Source organism: Thamnophis sirtalis, unplaced genomic scaffold, assembly GCF_051295495.1.
Source record: "Thamnophis sirtalis isolate CommonGarterSnake01/CBP01778 unplaced genomic scaffold, rThaSir2_p1.2 scaffold_2, whole genome shotgun sequence".
Classification (NCBI taxonomy): Eukaryota; Metazoa; Chordata; class Lepidosauria; order Squamata; family Natricidae; genus Thamnophis; species Thamnophis sirtalis.
In genome coordinates, this window is record NW_028261382.1 from 174,000,553 (window position 1) to 174,020,831 (window position 20,279).

General features: G+C 43.8%; 1 protein-coding gene across 1 annotated transcript in view; it reads left to right on the forward strand.

Annotated features, from left to right (window-relative positions):
* Positions 1-10,556: 10,556 nt before the first annotated feature.
* Positions 10,557-20,279, forward strand: part of PXDC1 (PX domain containing 1) — a 29,167-nt gene continuing 19,444 nt past the window's right edge. The window contains exon 1 of the mRNA XM_087707521.1: positions 10,557-11,193. Within this exon, the coding sequence (XP_087563647.1) occupies positions 10,938-11,193 (256 nt within the window). The 5' untranslated portion in view covers positions 10,557-10,937. The remainder of the gene's footprint in view (positions 11,194-20,279) is intronic.

Here is a 20,279-nt window from a genome sequence, read left to right on the forward strand (position 1 = left end):
TTTGTCATGAGACTGTTGAGTTAGGTCATCCATCAGCATGGACATAAAATATCAGTTCTACCCTGGATTGTCCAAATGATGTCATCACGATGCTCTCTCAGCGCCTGGAGACACTTCAGGTCTGGATGAGGAAGAATAGGCTTTCGTTCAATCTTGACAAGGCTGAATGGCTACGGGTTTTAGGGCCTTCCTTATATCATGATAGCTTGACAACCTTTCCCTACAAAGAAATTGACCCACCTTCTGTGCAATAATCAGGTGGGATCCAGCCAGATGTTATACAGATTTAGAAATAATTGATGCTAAGCTGAATGAGATGTAATTCAATTATATACACCGATGCAGTCTTAATTTATCAAACCCAATGTTTTTTTTAAAAAAGGAGATATATTCCAAGATGAAAGTTGTGAAACAATATTAATAGCCAACATTAGCAGAGCTGTTTGTGTGACTGTTCCACTGAGGCATGTAAATATAATGTAGAAACCACAATCTGCGATGATGTTATTTATTACATCAATTTGTGTGCTGTCCACATAACCAGACTCTAGACAGTTTATGTGCCTAAAACATAACAACAACATTAATAACATATTATCAATAAAACCCCTTAGAAAAAAAAGGATTGTTTTCAATGCCTTCCTAAATAACCGAAGGATAGGGTTCATCTCAGTGGTGGGTTTCAAAAATTGTTCGAACCTACTCTGTGGGTGTGGCCTCCTTTGTGGGAGTGGCTTGCTGCCCATGTGACCGGATGGGAGTGGCTTACCACCCATGTGACTGGATATGAAGATGCCGACGACACTTGTCAGAACCACCTTAAATTACCTCACACACATAACTAAATACCTCACTTTCATTGTACAGTATATGTTCAGTTACAATTAGTATTATTTTTTTCCAGTAGGTCATAATTCCCTTACATTCTTGATTGTCTATTTGATAACAGTATACCTTTATATAATCCCCATGTGATAGAATTTTTTTTTTTTAACCAACCATTTATATTTGTATATCACTATTTTCAATTATGCATAATTCCACCAATCAACTATCAGGTATGCTTATGTTCATTATTATCCTTGTACATCATACATTCAAACAGAAATCTTATTCCTTCATTTTTCAACAAAATATTCTAAATAGTCGCTACATATATATATACCAATTTTCAATTATTCCCTTATAAAAATTATTTATCGACAAGATATCATTGTAACATGTTCTTAACGTTATACATTATATCACCAATCCTCTATCAAGTATACATAAAATCATTATTATCCTTATCCTTTTTAAAGCAAAAAATTCTAGAGTATTCAATTCATAGATATATCAGTTTTTCATTGTATCACTGTTGATTTATTTCACAGCATGAGTGTGTTATCATTTAACTCCTTCAGTTAAAGCAGGAGTAAAACATTTTTCATTTCCAAGTTTTTCCCCCCAGCCACTGATAAAACAAGGCCCATATCTTATAAAACTGCTCGCCCTCTTGTTCTCTAATTTCAAGTGTCAATTTACTCATTTCAGCACAGTCCATTATTTTTCGAATAACTTCTTCCTGTTTTGGTATTGTTTCATTTTTCCAGGTTTTTTTGCATATATTTGCATTGCTAAAATTTTTGAAGCCCACCCTGAACCTAACCACTGCCCTTAATCCGTAATTCTTGCAGCCAATCTGAAAGGATACCACTGTCAATACCACTGAATGCTATTTACAGATCTAGTGGGGTAGGAGATCTTACATCACACTTATTGGAGTCCTGTTGCAGGCCATCCACAGAAGTTGCCAAGGTGATTTCTACCCCATGCTCGGTCCACTATATCCCAGAGGAAAGGTGTCTAAGTAATCTACAGGGCTGTCCGTACTTACACCATTACCGCTACAAACTTATCTTAAAAAAAAAGCAGATTGGAAACTGGTCGCTAAACGTCTAAGGCGTTTTGGTGAAATAAAGTTGTTTTGAAAAAGAGGAAAGTTTCTTCCTCTTTCAAATCCGCTTCCTGCCTGGAATCCAGGAAGTGTGCAGCTCTAATTTGCACGTGGTTGAATTCATTCCACAGGAGATCCTATTCACTTCCTCAGATATCACAAGCTCGTAAGAATCCCAGAAAATGTCGAAAATGGTTGCCTTGTTATTTCATGGGAACCCACCAATATGGTGCCTACCTCAAAGTGGCTGGGAGCGATTGTGCCTGGAAAATGCCCACAGTGAACAACAGGAAGGCATTTAGACTAGAGTTCTTAAGAGAGGAAGTGAGTCATCCTATTAAGAGAGCTGACTGGCATCCCAAAGACTCGATAAATGTGGAGACACGCTGGTGTTTCCTCTGCTTGCACATGTTTACATTTCAGTCCATCTACATATTGAACCATTCGCATTTCTGATCTTACCACCACTCCCAAGGATTTCCTCATGCGCCTGATTTCTTGGAGTGCTTCAGTATCCCTGCACCAGCTTAGCAAGAGCGGTTGAGGGAATAGCCCTCTCAAGCGTGACCCGACAATTGCGCGATAGACATATGCGCGCCGACAAAATAGCGCTGATTAAAACGCGACGTCAAAATCGCGATGACAAGCACAATAAAATTGAAAAAATTACTGTTAGGGTTAAGGTTACTCACTGGGCTGTCTATAGTTTGTTGATGACGCGATTTTGTCGTCCCGCGTTTGTCGTCGCGCTATTGTCGAAAATCAATTCGCGATTTTTGACGGCGCTCATTTGTCCGTCGGGGTTTTGTCGGCGCGCATATTGTCTATCGCGCATTTGTCGGATAACCCTCTCAAGCACTATTGTGGTCTCGCTATCCATAGCAATCCACCGGGAAAAAAAATCACAGCTCTCCCACATTACATTTGCACAATTACTGCAGTGCAAAGGACTGGTTCTCCCCTTGCTAGGCACCCAGACTAAACTCAGCACAAGGCATAATGTTTGCTGGCTCCCGGTGCCAGCGTGAGCTATGCTGCCAGTTGCCAACTCATTTTGTGCCTCTATTGTATCTCTTCTGAGTCACTGATGAATGGTATTCTCCGCTTGCTGTTGAAAAAAAAAAAAGACTGTTTTCCCCTTATACTGCCTCTCCTGCCAACATGCTACTAGCCAGGAGAGATAACATCTACCAGTCAGAATGAATGACTTCAAGGCTTCTCCCTGTTTCTCCAGGCTGCTTGGTCTTCCACACCCCATCCGGGCAACTCCCAAATTAAACTAAATGTGAAGTGAAGAAACATGAGGCGAGACCATAGTCGGCAACTAGCTGTGTCTCACAAAATAAGAGAATTTTCCCCCTGGCTGTTGGGCAACCATCTCTCATATTCGTGGGTAGAGGGAATGATCGAAATTGATGAGCAGTGCAGTGGTGGGTTTCAAAAATTGTTCGAACCTACTCTGTGGGTGTGGCCTCCTTTGTGGGAGTGGCTTGCCACCCATGTGACCGGATGGGAGTGGCTTGCAGCCCATGTGACCGGATAGGAAGATGCCGACGACACTTGTCAGAACCACCTTAAATTCCCTCACACACAGCACTGGCATGCATAAGAATAGGATGTCAACTTGTTTTTTAAAAGGCATCTTTGGTTTGCGTTAAAACAACTTCAACACACGCAATGTTCTGATTGCACCACAAACGCAGTAGCCATCCTTACCTTTCACAGAGGCACTGAGTTTTATAAATAGGAGCATGAAAGTGTAGAATAATCATATCCAAGGACCAGTGGTGGGTTTCAACAAATTTTTGGAGCCTCTTCTGTAGGTATGGCCTGCTTTCCGGGTCCACTGGTGGAACCTCTTCTAACCGGTTCGGTAGATTTGATGAACCAGTTCTACTGAATAGGTGCGAACTGGTAGGAACCCACCTCTGGAATAGTGAGAAGCACAAATACATTCCCTCTTTTTCTTTACATTAAGCTATTTTATCCCAAGGGAAAAACTGTGGAGAAACTGATATGGGAAACAGAACAGGGTGGAAATGACAGGCAAGAAAAAAACTTGGGAAACAAGCAAAATCTGGAAAAAAAGCAGTGGGAGAGAATAGTAAGTGGCCAAAGGACAGGGTGTGCTTACAAATCACAGAGGTCAAAGAAGCCAAATTTATTACTGATAAATCAGCTGATTTTTGTCTCCAAAACAACAATTGGCAGATTCTTTTACATCTTTTTACATCCTTGTTAGAACTGAAATAAAGAGGCAAATGCTACTTCGATACCAGTAAAGTTAATGATGATTTAAGTATGCCTCATTTATGGGCTGAGGACAAGATAGGAAGAATTCTACGGAGACTGGGAGGCTATTTTGGCTATTAAGCCGTCTTGATACCCTGACTAAGGGCACGTGGGGGATAGGTTTTTAAATCGAAACTGAATTTCTGCAGAGAAAAATAAGAGTTCAGAAGGGTTTTAATCGCTTTTCAAACACTTGCAGTGCACATTAAAATGAATTCCCGGCAGCTGCAGTAAAAGTGTATTTTTAAAAACAAGGGAAATGTGTGAAAAGGCGATTATGATTTTCCCCTGACGCATCTGCTCCACCACAGTCAATTTTTAGAAATATCTTTGGCCAGTCTGAACCTCCCTGGTTTACTTTTCAACTTTACATAATTGACAAATATCCATAATTTCTGTAACTTTTAAGGTTATTCATATGAAGTCGAACAACAATGTAATGGACGCCATCTTTCATCTTTTATGGAATGTAATATAATTGCATCCGTGACCTGACAAATGCGCGCACAACAAAAGCGTGCCGACAAAACCGCAGCAAGAACAGCAGGACATCATAAATGTGCCCACAACGCGCCGACAAAACCGCACCCACAAAAGCGCGATTTAAGTTAAGGTAAGGGTTAGGGTTAGGGTTAGGTTTAGGGTTAGGGTTATTAGGTTGTTATTACTTGTTTGTTGAAGGCACGCTTTTGTCAGCGCGCTGTTGTCAGCGCGCTGTTGTCAGCGCACTTCTGCGCGCATTCATTGGCACGATTTTGACTTCGCGGTTTTCTCGCCGTGGTTTCGGCGGTGCGCTTTTGTCGAGCGCTCATTTGTCGGTGAACCAATTGCACCCTATTAGAACTATGTGCTTGTAGAAAGGAAGTGGATGTCAGCTTCTGCTTTGCGGTCGCTTCAGCTGCCATGAAACGGGGAGGGGGGGCATGGTATTTGGGAGGGGGTTACTTATTGTGCTGGAGGAAGGTTCTGGAGTTCACCGACTGATCGGACTACGCATGCGTGGGTGTTTCCCGCCAGGACTAACGGCACCGACATTCCATCTTCGTGATGCCTTTTGAAGTTATCTCACACCTGACACTTGGGAGACTTATGATTGGAGTGGGACTATGATGCCAAGGGGTGGGGAATGGGCTATTCTATATATCCATCACTCTCGCGCCTAATTAATCAGACTTCGCTACGCTTTGCCTTTAATCATTCTTAATTAGTAAAAGTACACTTGATTTCCAAACATGGAGTCTCGTGGTCTTTCTTTCCTAATTAATTAATGGAGAGGAGCTGACAGTGCCTTCTCGGGATCAGATTTAAAATCAAGGTTAGGTTTAGGGTTAGGTTTAGGGTTAGGTTTAGGGTTAGGGTTAGGGTTAGGTTTAGGGTTAGGGTTAGGTTTAGGGTTAGGTTTAGGGTTAGGGTTAGGTTTAGGGTTAGGGTTAGGTTTAGGGTTAGGTTTAGGGTTAGGGTTAGGTTTAGGGTTAGGGTTAGGGTTATTAGGTTGTTATTACTTGTTTGTTGAAGGCGCGCTTTTGTTGGCGCGCTGTTGTTGGCGCGCTTCTGCGCGCATTCGTTGGCGTGATTTTGACCTCGTGGTTTTCTTGCCGCGGTTTCGTCGGCGCGCTTTTGTCGAGCGCGCATTTGAACCAATTGCACCCTATTTAGAACTATGTGCTTGTAGAAAGGAAGTGCCTTCTCGGGATCAGATTTAAAATCAAGGGGTGTGTGTGTGTTTCCAAACCCTATGAAATTCCACCCCAGTCTTTCCAGGCAGGCCTAAAACCAACCCACTCAATTCTAAGAAATGTAACCGAGTCTCTCCCCCCCCCCTCCGCTGCCCCGGCCATCACCATTCCGCTCTCTGAAGAGGCTTTCATTTCTCAAAAACAAAACACTTCGACTTCCTCTTCTCCCTCGTTACCACTGTTGTCAAATACTGGCATTCGCAGCCAAAAACTTTTGTTGCTCGAGCAACATTGCATCACCCTGGGCATTGGTCCAAGGCTGCTTTCCGGAGAAGCTGATGCAAGGCCTCAATTCACCGTGTCCTCATTGTCAGCCTAACCCTCGAGAGGTTTTGCTCTGCAGCCCCGGCTTCCCACGTCAGATTTTCCTCAAACATAATCTTTAAAAAAAAAAGTTAAAAATCTGTCTCTCTCCTGAAAGCCCGGAGGAGCCAAGAGCAGACATCTGTGCTTGTGTTTGATGAGGCATCTCCTCCGATCCAGCCTGAGGCGGAGGAGGGAAAAAACTTTACTTCCTCTATTAATTATGTCTGTGGTGGGTCAGTGGCACTAAGCAAGGGCTAAGGCAGAAGTCTTTCCCAAGCTTCGAAATGAGGCCACAAACTTTTCCTGTTCACATATTTTAATTTCAAGCATTTAAAAAACTATTAGTAAACATTTCCAAGAGTTTTTATGGTGTTTCCTCTTGATGGTAAGGAACCGTAAGGAACAGAAGGATGAAAAAGTGGCTTCATTAGAGCTGACTTATAACTTAACAACAAGAAAGTTCAGTTGCCTCTTGAAAAATCACCTTTGGGGCAACCATAATCTGGATGACTGAGAATAGCAATAGCAGTTAGACTTATATACCGCTTCATAGGGCTTTCAGCCCTCTCTAAGTGGTTTACAGAGTCAACATATCGCCCCCAACAACAATCCGGGTCCTCATTTTACCCACCTCGGAAGGATGGAAGGCTGAGTCAACCCTGAGCCGGTGAGATTTGAACAGCCGAACTGCAGAACTGCAGTCAGCTGAAGTAGCCTGCAGTGCTGCACTCTAACCACTGCGCCACCTCGGCTCCTAATACCTAAATAAGAAAATCCTATTGATTAGATTTTCCAATAATAATAATATCGGCTGAAATCCATCAGGAAGTAGTCCTGCACAGCTAATATTATCGGAACCTCAGAATGGATTCTGGAACTTGTACTTTAGGCTACTTAAAGAGTTATTGGTTTTAATGATATAACTGCATCCACTACTTTTTAGGACTCATGTTCAGGATGGACCAATGCAGTGGTGGGATTCAAATAATTTAACAACTGGTTCTCTGCCCTAATGACCAGCTGGGTAGGTGGGGCTCGGTGATCATGTGAATATGTGGGTGTGGCCAACTCAAGGTCACTCACATCGATGGGTGCTTCGCTTTAGCTGTTACAATGGTAATAAGGGTTAACCAGAGAGGCAGTTTCTGTAAGCAGGACAATAAAGATGAGGCTAGAAACAACACCAGAATGTTTCCTTCCTGCCTTCCTTACAGGATCAGCTCTGTAAAGTGGGGAAAAACACAAAAGGAGATTTCTTCCAACAACCGGTTCTCTAAACTACCTAGAAAGTTACCAACCGGTTCTCCTGAATAGGTGCGAACTGGCTGAATCCCACCACTGGACCAATAGTTCCAGACTTGTGGTTATCAACTATCCTTTTTCTGGACATGACCTTCTGTTGGGGGGAGCAAAGGAAGAAAGATTGTCCAGCAAAGGCACCGAAGATTCACTTTCATCCGTGTAAACAGAAGACAAATTCTACCATCATGTGAAGATGGTAGGATTTGCCTCATCACGAGGCACTGGAAAGCCCAGTATTTGGACCTAAGAATAGGCTTGGATACCATTTTTTTCCATCCTCTCTTCCAAACACTGCCGGATGACTAGCCGTAGCTTCTATTTAACCAGGCCACAGTAGGAATTTAAAGTGGTACAACACCCACCCTAGCATTAGACAGTGTGGTATCTGCAGCAGTGGGCAGATGTTGGACGTCATGAAAGAACAGCTAATTGGAAATTATTGTTACTGCTTTTTAAGTGGGAAGAGAACTGCTGTGGGATTAGGTCTCGGGGCCCAAAATAACTCTGTTGGATATTATGCCAAGCCAGCAGGGAGGACGGTTTCAACTCAGGCGTTGGGGGTAGTCCTGAGGCAGGGGTGGGTTCCTGCCAGTTCTAGCCTCTTCTATAGAAGAGGTTCCACAAATCTACCGTGCTGTTTAGAACCGGTTCCAGCTCCCACCCCCTGCCCGTCCTCACATCATCAAGATGAAGAGCGAGAGGAGGAATTCTGGGAGTCGAAGTCCACAAGTCTTAAAGCTGTCAAGTTTGAACACCCCTGGGGGTTTTTTTTCTAAAGGGTTGGGGTGCAAAGGTCTTGTAACTTGACAGCTTTAAGACTGGCACACTTCAATGCCAGAGTTCCTGAGCCAACAAGACTGGAGGAGGAATTCTGGGAGTTGAAGTCCACAAGTCTTAAAGCTGTCAAGTTTGAACACCCCTGGGTGGTTTTTTTGCTAAAGGGTTAGTGGTGCAAGAGTCTTGTAACTTGGCAGCTTTAAGACTTGCACACTTCAATGCCAGAGTTCTTGAGCCAACATGACTGGAGGAGGAATTCTGGGAGTTGAAGCCCACAAGTCTTAAAGCTGTCAAGTTTGAACACCCCTGGGTTTTTTTTCTAAAGGGTTAGGGGAGCAAGGGTCTTGTAACTTGACAGCTTTAAGACTTGCACACTTCAATGCCAGAGTTCCTGAGCCAACAAGACTGGAGGAGGAATTCTGGGAGTTGAAGCCCACAAGTCTTAAAGCTGTCAAGTTTGAACACCCCTGGGTGGTTTTTCCCCTAAAGGGTTATAGGGGTGCAAGGGTCTTTTTTTCCCCACGTTGGGAACCACCGGTCTGGATCTGATCCTCCCTTTCCAGCTGTTGCACGCAGAGCTTGGGATTCCCGGATAACCCTTCGGTTTAACCCGCGCTGGGCGGAAAGGAAGAGGCGAGCGAAGTGGGAGACGCGCCAGTTGCTCGAGGAGATGGTACCGGTGTCTCCGAACAGCGGCAAAGATCGCCTGGTTTCCTCCGGAAAAAAAACCATTTTTCGAGCTTTTTTGCAAGGAAACAGGGAGAAGTTGACTTTAAGCTTCCCCAGCTCCGCGAGAAACCTCCGACGGGGGGGGGGGCGGGGAGCCAGCCTCCCGGCGGTCTTTTCCACCCACCCCCCTCTTTCTCCAGTAAGCGAGCAAACTAATCTATTCTATACCTTTCTTTTTTTTTCCCGGCCGGTTGCGTCACGGCCTTTTTTTTTTTTAAAAAGCCTTCCCTCTGCCGAAATCGATGCCCTGCCAAACCTCGGATGGAGAAAACTCCCCGTCTAGCACCTCCCCTGCCACGAGAATCGGACGGGCCGCAGAGTCCAGGGAGCAGGGGGCGTTTGCTTCCCCCGCCCTCCCCCCCCCGCACCCTTTCTTTTTCCTTCCACGTGTTGAAAACCTCGGGTAGGGAAGGAAGGAAAGAAGGAAGGAAGGAAGGAGAAGAAAGAAAGAAAGAAAGAAGGAAGGAAAGAAAGAAAGAAAGAAAGAAAGAAAGAAAGAAAGAAAGAAAGAAAGAAAGAAAGAAAGAAAGAAAGAAAGCAGGCAGGCCGAAGTCCAAATCCCCTCGCGCATGTTTTTGTTTTTGTCTTTAGAAATTCAGCTCCAATTCTTCACCCTGCCTCCCAAACATTCAGGAAGAAAGGTAGAAAGATAGAAAGATAGAAAGATAGAAAGATAGAAAGATAGAAAGATAGAAAGATAGAAAGATAGAAAGATAGAAAGATAGAAAGATAGAAAGATAGAAAGATAGATAGATAGATAGATAGATAGAGAGGGAGAGAGGGAGGGAAACAGAGACAGACAGAGAAAGAGAGAGGGAGAGGGAGAGAGAAGAGAGAGACTGACAGGGAGGGGGAGAGAGACAGAAAGAGAGAGAGAGAGAGAGAGGAAGGAAGAGGGAGAGAGAGAAACAGAGACAGGCAGACAGAGAGAAAGAGAGAAAGAGAGAGGGAGGGAGGGGGAGAGAAGAGAGAGACAGGGAGTGGGAGGGAGGGAGAGAGAGGGGAGACAGACCGAGGGGGGGAGAGAAACAGAGAGAGGGAGGGGAGAGAAGGAAAGAGAGAGAGAGAGAGACAGAGACAGAGAAAGAGAAAGAGAGAGACGGAGTGAGAGGCAAAGAGAGGGAGGGGGAGAGAAAGAGAGAGAGGGAGGAAGGGAGAGAGAGAAACAGACAGACAGAGAGAAAGAGAGAGAGAGGGAGGGGAGAAAGAAGAGAGAGACAGGGAGGGGGAGAGAGACAGAAAGAGAGAGAGAGAGGAAGGAAGAGGGAGAGAGGGAAACAGAGACAGACAGAGAGAAAGAGAGAGGGAGGGAGGGGGGAGAGAAGAGAGAGAGAAACAGAGAGAGAGAGAGAGAGAGTCAGAGAGAGAGAGAGAGAGAGAGAGAGAGAGAGAGAGAGAGAGAGAGAGAGAGAGAGAGAGAGAGGCGTCAAAGCCACAAGATGCAACGCAACGCCGCCCCACGAGCAGCGCGCCTCTCCCCTCCGGCCTGAAAAGCAGAAGCCCGTCTGATTTGCCCGACGGTTCCTCTCCTCCCAGCCCGCGCTTGGGACTCGCGACCGGTGGCGGCAAAAAAAGGGCAACTGTAGCCAGGGAGAAGAGGCGGCGGCGGCGGAGGAGGAGGCGGAGGAGGACGACGACGGCTGAGCCCTCCCCTCCTGGGTCTCTCTGCCTGGGCGAAGAATGCCGGAGGCGCCCGGGGCCGCCCTGCGCGGAGCTTGAAGGCAGCGCCTTGTGCCGCCGACGCCCAAGCTCGCCCATGGCTCCCTTCTTCTCCTGACCGCCCAGCGGCTTCGGAGCGAAGGACGGAGGCTGCCCGCCGTCCCCCTGGCCGAGGGCTGGTATGCTCGGGCAGCGGCGGGATGGCCTCGGCTGTGTTTGAGGGCACCTCGCTGGTCAACATGTACGTGCGGGGCTGCTGGGTGAACGGCATCCGGAGGCTGATCGTCAACCGGCGCGGGGACGAGGAGGAGTTCTTTGAGATCCGAACCGAGTGGTCCGACCGGAACGTCCTGTACTTGCACCGCAGCTACTCGGACTTGGGCCGCCTCTTCAAGCGCCTGCTGGACTCCTTCCCGGAGGATCGCCCCGAGCTCTCCCAGTCCCCCTTCCTCCAAGGTTTGCCGGCCGCCTCGTTTTCCGACTTTCTCCCTCTTCCCCCCCCCCTCCCAAACTCCATCCTATGCCCACTTGGCGACTCGTCGCTAAGGCGAGAGGAAGTTCCCCGCAAAGGAGCGGCGCTTCCTTCCCGCCGCAGTTGAGGGATCGGGGTGGGCTGGGGAGGGAAACTTTCCGCCTCTTCTTAAACCTGTTGGCTGCCGAAATAGCAATAGCAATAGCAGTTAGACTTATATACCGCTTCATAGGGCTTTCAGCCATCTCTAAGCGGTTTACAGAGTCAGCATATTGCCCCCAACAACAATCCGGGTCCTCATTTCACCCACCTCAGAAGGATGGAAGGCTGAGTCAACCCTGAGCCGGTGAGATTTGAACCGCTGAACTGCTGATCTAGCAGTAGCCTGCAGTGCTGCATTTAACCACTGCGCCTAAATAGACCCGACGTTTTCTCGGGATCCTTCCTTGTAGTAGAGGAAGGCAACTTGGATAGGACGGAGTGTCTCTACTAGGCTGGTTTCTAAACAGAAACAGAGCAAGAGATTTGGAAAGGGGCACATTGGAGGTCATCTAGTCCAACCCCGGCAGGAAACCCTCTCTACCATTTCAAACATACACTCGGAACTCCGGGTCAGTCCTTTGACATTCCTGATCAATAGAATGTCTCTGGGCATACTAAAAGCGCCTCCCCCAAGGCTTCACCCCCCCAAAATGGGAATAGGCAGGCCACTTCAGCTGACTGCTATCTGCAGTTCAGCGGTTCAAATCTCACCGGCTCAGGGTTGACTCAGCCTTCCATCCTTCCGAGGTGGGTAAAATGAGGACCCGGATTGTTGGGGGCATATGCTGACTCTATAAACCGCTTAGAGAGGGCTGAAAGCCCTATGAAGCGGTATATAAGTCTAACTGCTATTGCTATTGCTAATAGGAAATACTTGTGATAATGACGGTATTTTTCTGCTAATGACCGAGTGGGAATGAATGGGGGCATAATCTTCTTCCCCCCCCCCTTAGCCATGAAGGAGGACTGTAGGAATAGAGGGGGCAGAGAGCCACGTGGCTGGTCAGCTGGTCAGCTCCACCCTTAGACTTCCTTGAGTTCAGCTCTTGAGAAGTCCTGAGTCCTTGGGGAGGAGGGCGGCGTATAAATCCAATCAACCTCAACCTGTGTAGGTCTTTCTGAGTGTAGTCTTTCTGTGAGTGTTGAAAATGGTTGGCCTGTTGCACTGCCTTCTAATTCTGAGGATTGTACAAGCACATTCCTAAAATGAAACTTGACTGCAGTTGTGGTTGCTGTTGTATGGGGAGCTGTGACGTAATGTGCATTTCTTCGGGATTTTCTGATGTTTGGCATGGGGCTTCGCGACTTTATCAATGCAGAATCTCAACCTCATAACCGGTAGGGATGCTGATACCAGGAAAACATCCAAGAAATAGCCTCACAACACATGTTGTTTTACGGATCCCAAGTACTGGTTGTTGATACAACAGTTTGTTCTTTAGATTCTCAGTAATCAACTCCGTGACCCGTCAAAACCGCGGTCCACAAAAGCGCGGTCGACGAAAGCGCGTGTGTGACGTCATCACAGCGCGACGAAAAAGATCGCAAAATTGAAATAAAAATAAAATTACAGCAAGCCGATTCACATAAAGGTAAGGGTTAGGTTTAGGGTTAGGGTTAGGTTTAGAGCGTTAGCGTTACGTTTAGCGTTAGGTTAAGGGTTAGCGTTAGGTTTTTCGTTAGGTTAAGGGTTAGGTTTAGGGTTAGGTTTAGGGTTAGGTTAAGGATTAGGTTTAGGGTTAGGTTTAGGGTTAGGTTTGGGGGGGTTAGGGTAAGGTTTTCGCTTTATTTTTACATTTTTCGATCTTTTTCGTCGCGCTGTGATGACGTCACATACGCGCTTTCGTCGACCGCGCTTTTGTCTACCGCGGTTTTGTGGTGGAACCATCAACTCTGGGTGTAGCTGGTATGAGTGCTGGACATCCTAATTCGTCAAGTGTTTCCCTACACAAGTAGAGAAACAGTTATTGCTGCAGAAGTGAAGCAAACTATGATACTCAGATTAAGTGACATTAATCCAGGAATCCATGATAGCAAAATGAAAGGATGATCCTTCCGAGCCTCTCCGAGTTGCCCTGTGCGACCCAGGTTCCTTGAACAGTGAGTTGGGCGGCATATACATTTAATAAATAAAAATACAAAATGAACTTTTTTTTCCCCCCTTCCAGCCTTATTCTGGTCCTTCATATTTCTAAATTGCTACGTTGACTCAAAAAACTTATTGAATAACCTTGAAACATACATTCAAATAGATGCTTTAAAAAATAGTACCAGTTTGTAATTTGTAATTTATTTGTGATTTAATAGAATTTGTATGCCGCCCAATCCCTTGGGACTCTGGCTGGCTTACAGAGCAAGATTTAAAAAAAAAAAACATTTAAAAGATTAAGAATAAAAATACGGTTGTTAAAATCACACACCATCCATTCTGTCTAAGTGGGGCTGGGCATTGATCAACAGCCCCAGGCCTGCCAGAACAGCCAGGTAAGAAATGTGCTTTCACTAACCAGCTTTTCCATGCTGTAAGTGTTTCAGGGACTGAATTTACCTGGATCTGCAAAGGGAATCCTATAATTATAGTGCAGCTCTCAGAAATACCCTTCATTCATAATAAGAAACAAAAATTGAAAGAAAAATGGCTCAGGTGGAACGACAGCTCTTCAGAACCAACTTATCCTTAGCATAAATTGATCCACCGTTGCAGAATCGAATAATCTTTTAGATAATTATTGAAGATAAATCCCAGAAAAAACACTTGTCACAAAAGGGCAATTAAGGGCTACGGTTTTGTATTCCTGACTCTGTGATACAGATGTAATCACCACGTTGGCAAGTTCTACATTTGATATTTATGTGGTTCATGTATTTCTCCATCCTACATGTATGCATATCTATTCAAGTAATGTATATGTTTCTCACGGGCAGATTTAATTTGATGTGTAAAATATATTCTACCAAAGGGCTTTTGACTCCCAGCTATTTGGTAACATTTGTAAGAGTCAAATATTTGAATTCATTTAAAAAATGTTGAAAATGTAAGCATCCTATATATATGTGTGTATGTATGTATGTATATGTGTGTGTGTATGCATGTGTGTGTGTGTGTGTGTGTGTGTGTGTGTGTGTGTGTGTGTGTGTATGGAAGTAGTGATCTTCCTCCCATATTTGGGCATACCGGGGGTTGTAAAATCTAAATAGATACCTTTCACCCTGGCTGGCTGATAAGGAGTCGAGCTCTGTGGCTCAATAGCAATAGCAATAGCAGTAGACTTATATACCGCTTCATAGGGCTTTCATAGGGCTTCAGGGCTTTCAATGGTTAACACATCTGCCTTAGAGGCAATAGAGCACAGGTTCGATTCCCAGTAAGGGTATGGCTAGCTGACGAGAGCTAAATAGCTTGAAATAGATCTATACTAGTCTCCCTTTATTTATTTATCAGCACAAATATAACAAATGTAACAAAAAGGCAACAGTAAAAAAAAAAATTGGGTTCTGTCTGGATGGTCTCTTGTGATGAAGGACAGAGAATGGAAGTAGTGATCTTCCTCTATAGTGATCTTCCTCTATATCTTCCTATATATATTTAAAGTCACAACCCCTGGTATGCCCAAATATGGGAGGAGGTTCACTGCTTCCATTCTCTGTCCATCGGCTCATCATATTTATCAGCACAAATACAACACACACACACACACACACAGACACATGTATGTATGTGTGTGTGTGTGTGTGTGTGTGTGTGTGTGTATATATATAATATTCCTGTTAGCATAACACTCCTCTTCATTAGATGATATTCCCAGCCCAACATATATAAAAAACCCATTTTTAATTCATTTTGAAATTGATTTTAACTGAAATAAAAGAAACATAATTAAAGAAAAAAAGGACCTTTCTAAAATATGTGGTTTGCTTTTAATAATGAAACGCAAAGAAACTCAAGAAAAGAAAAGAGAAATGATAATTGGTATACAGTCAAGAAAAAAAAAAATCCTAGATTTATTATGGTCATTAAATTTATCTAAGTGTGACAAAAAGAAGAAAAAAGGCTAACTGACAAAAAGTAGAGAAAGCACCCACATAATATTCACTATATTGATATAAAATTAAACTTAAACATAGACCCCTTTCTGCAATGTTTTCCCTCCATTTCGTTGTTTCTCCCAAATTGTAGTGTCAGTTACACTTGTGTTTTAGGGTAATTGTTTTTAAGACGAAGAATGAAATGCTACGTTGTGGAAGGCCTGGCTTCGCATGGGGTCAACTGTAAGATGGCAAGTGGATGGCCGTAAGAACAAGCGGTGTAGTCACGTCACGTTAAAATCCTTGGCAGGCAGTTTTGTTGTTAATTCTGTGGTTGTACTTTGGCTCCGATTGCTGGGAAACTGAACGGGGTAATCAGGCTCTGTGTACAACAGGCAGTACACAGTTTCTGCTGGAACCGCTGAACAGATAGAAACAGAGGGAGAAAAAATGGATGGGAGTCCTCTGTTTCAGCAACTCTGTGGATTGATCTCCTGGCTAGGTAGCATAAAATCACAGCGGAGAGCCTCATAAATAGTTCTTTGCTTGCACTTGTATACTGTGGCTCTTTAATTTTAGTGTAAAAATAGGACAAGCTGAATATATTGATGGACAGTAGAAATACACCGAAGGGAGGAGTAGAGGGAAAGAAGAAAGAGGGGTAGAGAGGGTGGGAGAGAGGATTGGAGGGAGGAGGAGAACGAAGGGAGGGAATGTATTGGGAGAGAGGAGTGATAGAGGGGGAGGGGAAGTAGGGAAGTAGAGGGGAATGTTGGAAGGAAGAACGAAAGTTGGAGGGGGGCGAAAGAGGGTGTATGGTGGGTCAAGGTGGTATATTGGGTTTGTATTTTGGGGGGTATTGTCGGCAAGAGGGAGGGCTGTGTTTATTGTTCAATGTTATATGCCCCGGTTATGCACAGTATACATGTGATTGTACGAAATGAAATGGAAATAAAACATATTTACATGAAAAAATAGTTCTTTGCTCTGGGCTACCATCCTTAGAGAAATCTGAGCCTTTGTGGTCAGGCTGCAAAATGCCTTCTAATCAGTGGTGGGTTTCAAAAGTTTTTGAAACCTACTCTGTGGGTGTGGCCTGCTTTGTGGGAGTGGCTTTCCAGCCATGTGACCTGGTGGGAGTGGCTTGCCGGCCATGTGACCGGGTGGGAGTGGCTCAGTGGTGGGATTAGCAATAGCAATAGCAGTTAGACTTATATACCGCTTCATAGGGCTTTCAGCCCTCTCTAAGCGGTTTACAGAGTCAGTATATTGCCCCCCACAGTCTGGGTCCTCATTTCACCCACCTCGGAAGGATGGAAGGCTGAGTCAACCTTGAGATTAGAACCGCTGAATTGCAGATAACAGTCAGCTGAAGTGGCCTGCAGTACTGCACCCTAACCACTGCGCCACCTCGGGATTCAAATAATTTAAGATTTCTTTCAACAACCGGTTCTCCGAACTGTTTAGAACAGTGGTGGTCAACCTGGTCCCTACCACCCACTAGTGGGCATTCCAGCTTTTATGGTGGGTGGTAGGGGTTTTGTCTGATACTGAAGCACTTTCCTTTTTTTAAATTTAATTGACTTTTTTTAAAATCATAGAATTATTTAAAAACATTTTCATTAGGTTTTCATAAAATCACCATTACTGTGGAACCAGAGGGAGGTTAGAAAATTTTACTACTAACAGAGATACAAAAGTGGGCGGTAGGTCATCCCAGGTTCAGAGTCAGAAAGATGAAAATTTCAAGTTAGCAATAGCAGTTAGACTTATATGCCGCTTCATACGGCTTTCAGCCCTCTCTAAGCGGTTTACAGAGTCAGCATATCGCCCCCACAGTCTGGGTCCTCAGTTGTAGGTCAAGAAACGGTTGTCACCCATTGGAAAGGCTTGAGCTCGTTGTTCTTCTTAAAAAGAAGGAACCCCATGTTGGTCATTGGGAAGCAGTGGTGGGTTTCCAATTTTTTTAGAACCTCTTCTGTAGGGTGTGGCCTGCTTTGCGGGAGTGGCTTTGCCGGCCACGTGACTGGGTGGGCGTGGCCAACTTGTAAAATGTGGTGAAACTCACTTACCAACGCTCTTGCTTAGCAACCAAAATGTTGGCTCAGGAACTCTGGCGTTTGAAGCACGCAAGTCTTACAGCTGTCAAGTTACAAGACCCTTGCATCCCTAACCCTTTAGAAAAAAAAAACCTCCAGGGGTGTTCAAACTTGACAGCTTTAAGACTTGTGGACTTCAACTCCCAGAATTCCTCCTCCAGTCATGTTGGCTCAGGAACTCTGCAATTGAAGTGTGCAAGTCTTAAAGCTGTCAAGTTACAAGACCCTTGCACCCCTAACCCTTTAGAAAAAATAACTCCAGGGGTGTTCAAACTTGACAGCTTTAAGACTTGTGGACTTCAACTCCCAGAATTCCTCCTCCAGTCTTGTTGGCTCAGGAACTCTGGCATTGAAGCACGCAAGTCTTAAAGCTGTCAAGTTACAAGACCTTTGTACCCCTAACCCTTTAGGAAAAAAAACCCCAGGGGTGTTCAAACTTGACAGCTTTAAGACTTGTGGACTTCAACTCCCAGAATTCCTCCTCTCGCTCTTCATCTTGATGATGTGTGGACGGATGGAGGGAGGGAGCTGGAACCGGTTCCAAACAGCACTGTAGATTTGTGGAACCACTTCTATAGAAGAGGTTAGAACTGGCAGGAACCCTCCTCTGTTTGGAAGAGTGGGGTTCCTTTCTAGCAAAGAGCCTTGGAGAGCACATTTACTCTGCTGACGGCACAATGAGTGGCAGCTTCAACTCATCTTTAGAGATTGGGGGACAACTGGGTCTCTAGGTTAACTGACGCCACGGTGGCACAATCTCCTCTGCCTGGGATTCCAGGCAAGGTTTTGCCCAACAATTCAGGAACTGGCTGCTGTTTTGTCGATTTCCTCATCAGAATCTGAGCTGGCAGTGACACTCAGGATTGACCAAGAGCACAAGATTTCAAACGAACAGGGCAAATTTTGCAAGATTTGGCTTCTATTTCGTATTTTTGTGAACCACTCTTTTGTCTAGTGGTGAAGGCCCGAGATTAGGCAGGAAACCTGTGAATTCCAGCTCCACTTTAGCGATGGAAGTTGTCTGGGTGACTCTCAGCCCATGATGTCAGGCACAGGTGACAAGCTGGTCAGTCAATTTCCTGACACAATCAATCAGTTGATTTCCTCCCTCCCCCACCCTTACACTTGGAGGAAAGCAGTGGGAAGAAAAAAACAATTCTATATCATGAACTTCTTGCGATATAGGTAGTCCTTGACTTATGACCAAAATTGAGCCCAAAATATATGTGGTTAAGTGAAAACATAATTTGTTAAGCAAGTTAAGCAAGTTTTGCCCCATTTTACAACTTTTTTCTTTTTTTTTTAATTCAAGGGTTTTATTTATTTTTTTATAAAAATTATACATATTATAGGAACAAAGCGTTATCTGGGTCTTTTCATTTACATAGTCCATTTTACGTCCGAGTTCCGTTTTCACTTTCAGGCAAATTATTCTCTTCCATTATTTTTCATCTTTATAGTTATTTTTGCTTAATACATAAACAATATCTTCAGTTGCCCCTTCAAAGTTACACCAAATTTCCATTTCTTATTTTCTCCATTGGTATATTTTGCTATAAACAACATATATCCTCCAATTTAAACATAGATGGCATTTCTCTCAATTTTTTCTACAATTAGCGATTATACTATAATTTCTTTATTTCTTTTTTTTTTGTTAGCAGATTTATTATTATTATTTTTTCCCTTCTACAACACCTTACAGTCATTACATCAACATTGTTACATCATCATACCTGTACATGTATATAATATTTCGCTTCTATATTTATACGCCTTTATACACAGTTCTATATATATTTATATATATTGTTTTTTGGCTTAATTAATTTTATTCTTGTTTTGCAGCCATTTGTACCAATTGTTCCAAATTTCATAATATTCCGACTCTTCTTTATCTTTTAATTTCAGTGTTAATTTGTCCATCTCTGCACAATCCAACGTTTTTTTTAATCACTAATTCATCCGAGTGGGTATTTTTTTGTTTCCAGCATTGGGCAAATGCTATTCTAGCTGTTGTTAGCAGATGTGCTAATATGTACTTAGTTTAATTTCTTTTTTTTAAAGATTTTTTAAATTATTTTTTCCCTTCTACAACACCTTACAGTCATTACATCAACATTGTTATGTCATCATACCTGTACATGTATATAATATTTCGCTTCTATATTTACACACCTTTACACACAGTTCTATATATATATTTATATATATTGTTTTTTGGCTTAATTAATGTTATTCCTGTTTTGCAGCCATTTGTACCAATTGTTCCAAATTTCATAATATTCCGACTCTTCTTTGCCTTTTAATTTCAGTGTTAATTTGTCCATCTCTGCACAATCCAAAGTTCTTTTTAATCACTAGTTCATCCGAGGGGGTATTATTTTGTTTCCAGCATTGGGCAAATTTCTTTATTTCTTAATTAGTTACATAACACTAACAATCTTACTACTATTCCCTTTAGTCTACTAATGTAACTCTTTTTTCCCTTTCTTCCTCTACTAACCATTTTCTCTTGAGCTCTCAAAAATTCCACTTTTAATTATTTTTCTTCTTCTCTCCCTTTTCCCTAACTTCACTGTGCTTCCAGCTTCTCCTTTACGACTTTTTTTCTTGTCATGTTAAGTGAATCACTGCAGCTGTTATAAACCCCCGGGACACTGCAACTGTCATAAGTGTGAGTCAGTTGCCAAGGATCCAGATGTAAATCATGTGGCCATGAGGGTCTTGCAATGGTCGTAAGAGTGAAAAAATGGTCATAAGTCACTTTTTTCAGTGCCGCTGTAACTTTTGAATGGTCACTCGGCGAACTGTTGTAAATCAAAGACTACCTGTATTCCTGCGGACCCAGTGGACTCTGGTGAATGAGTTTGGCTATAAACATGTCGAGGTGGCGCAGTGGT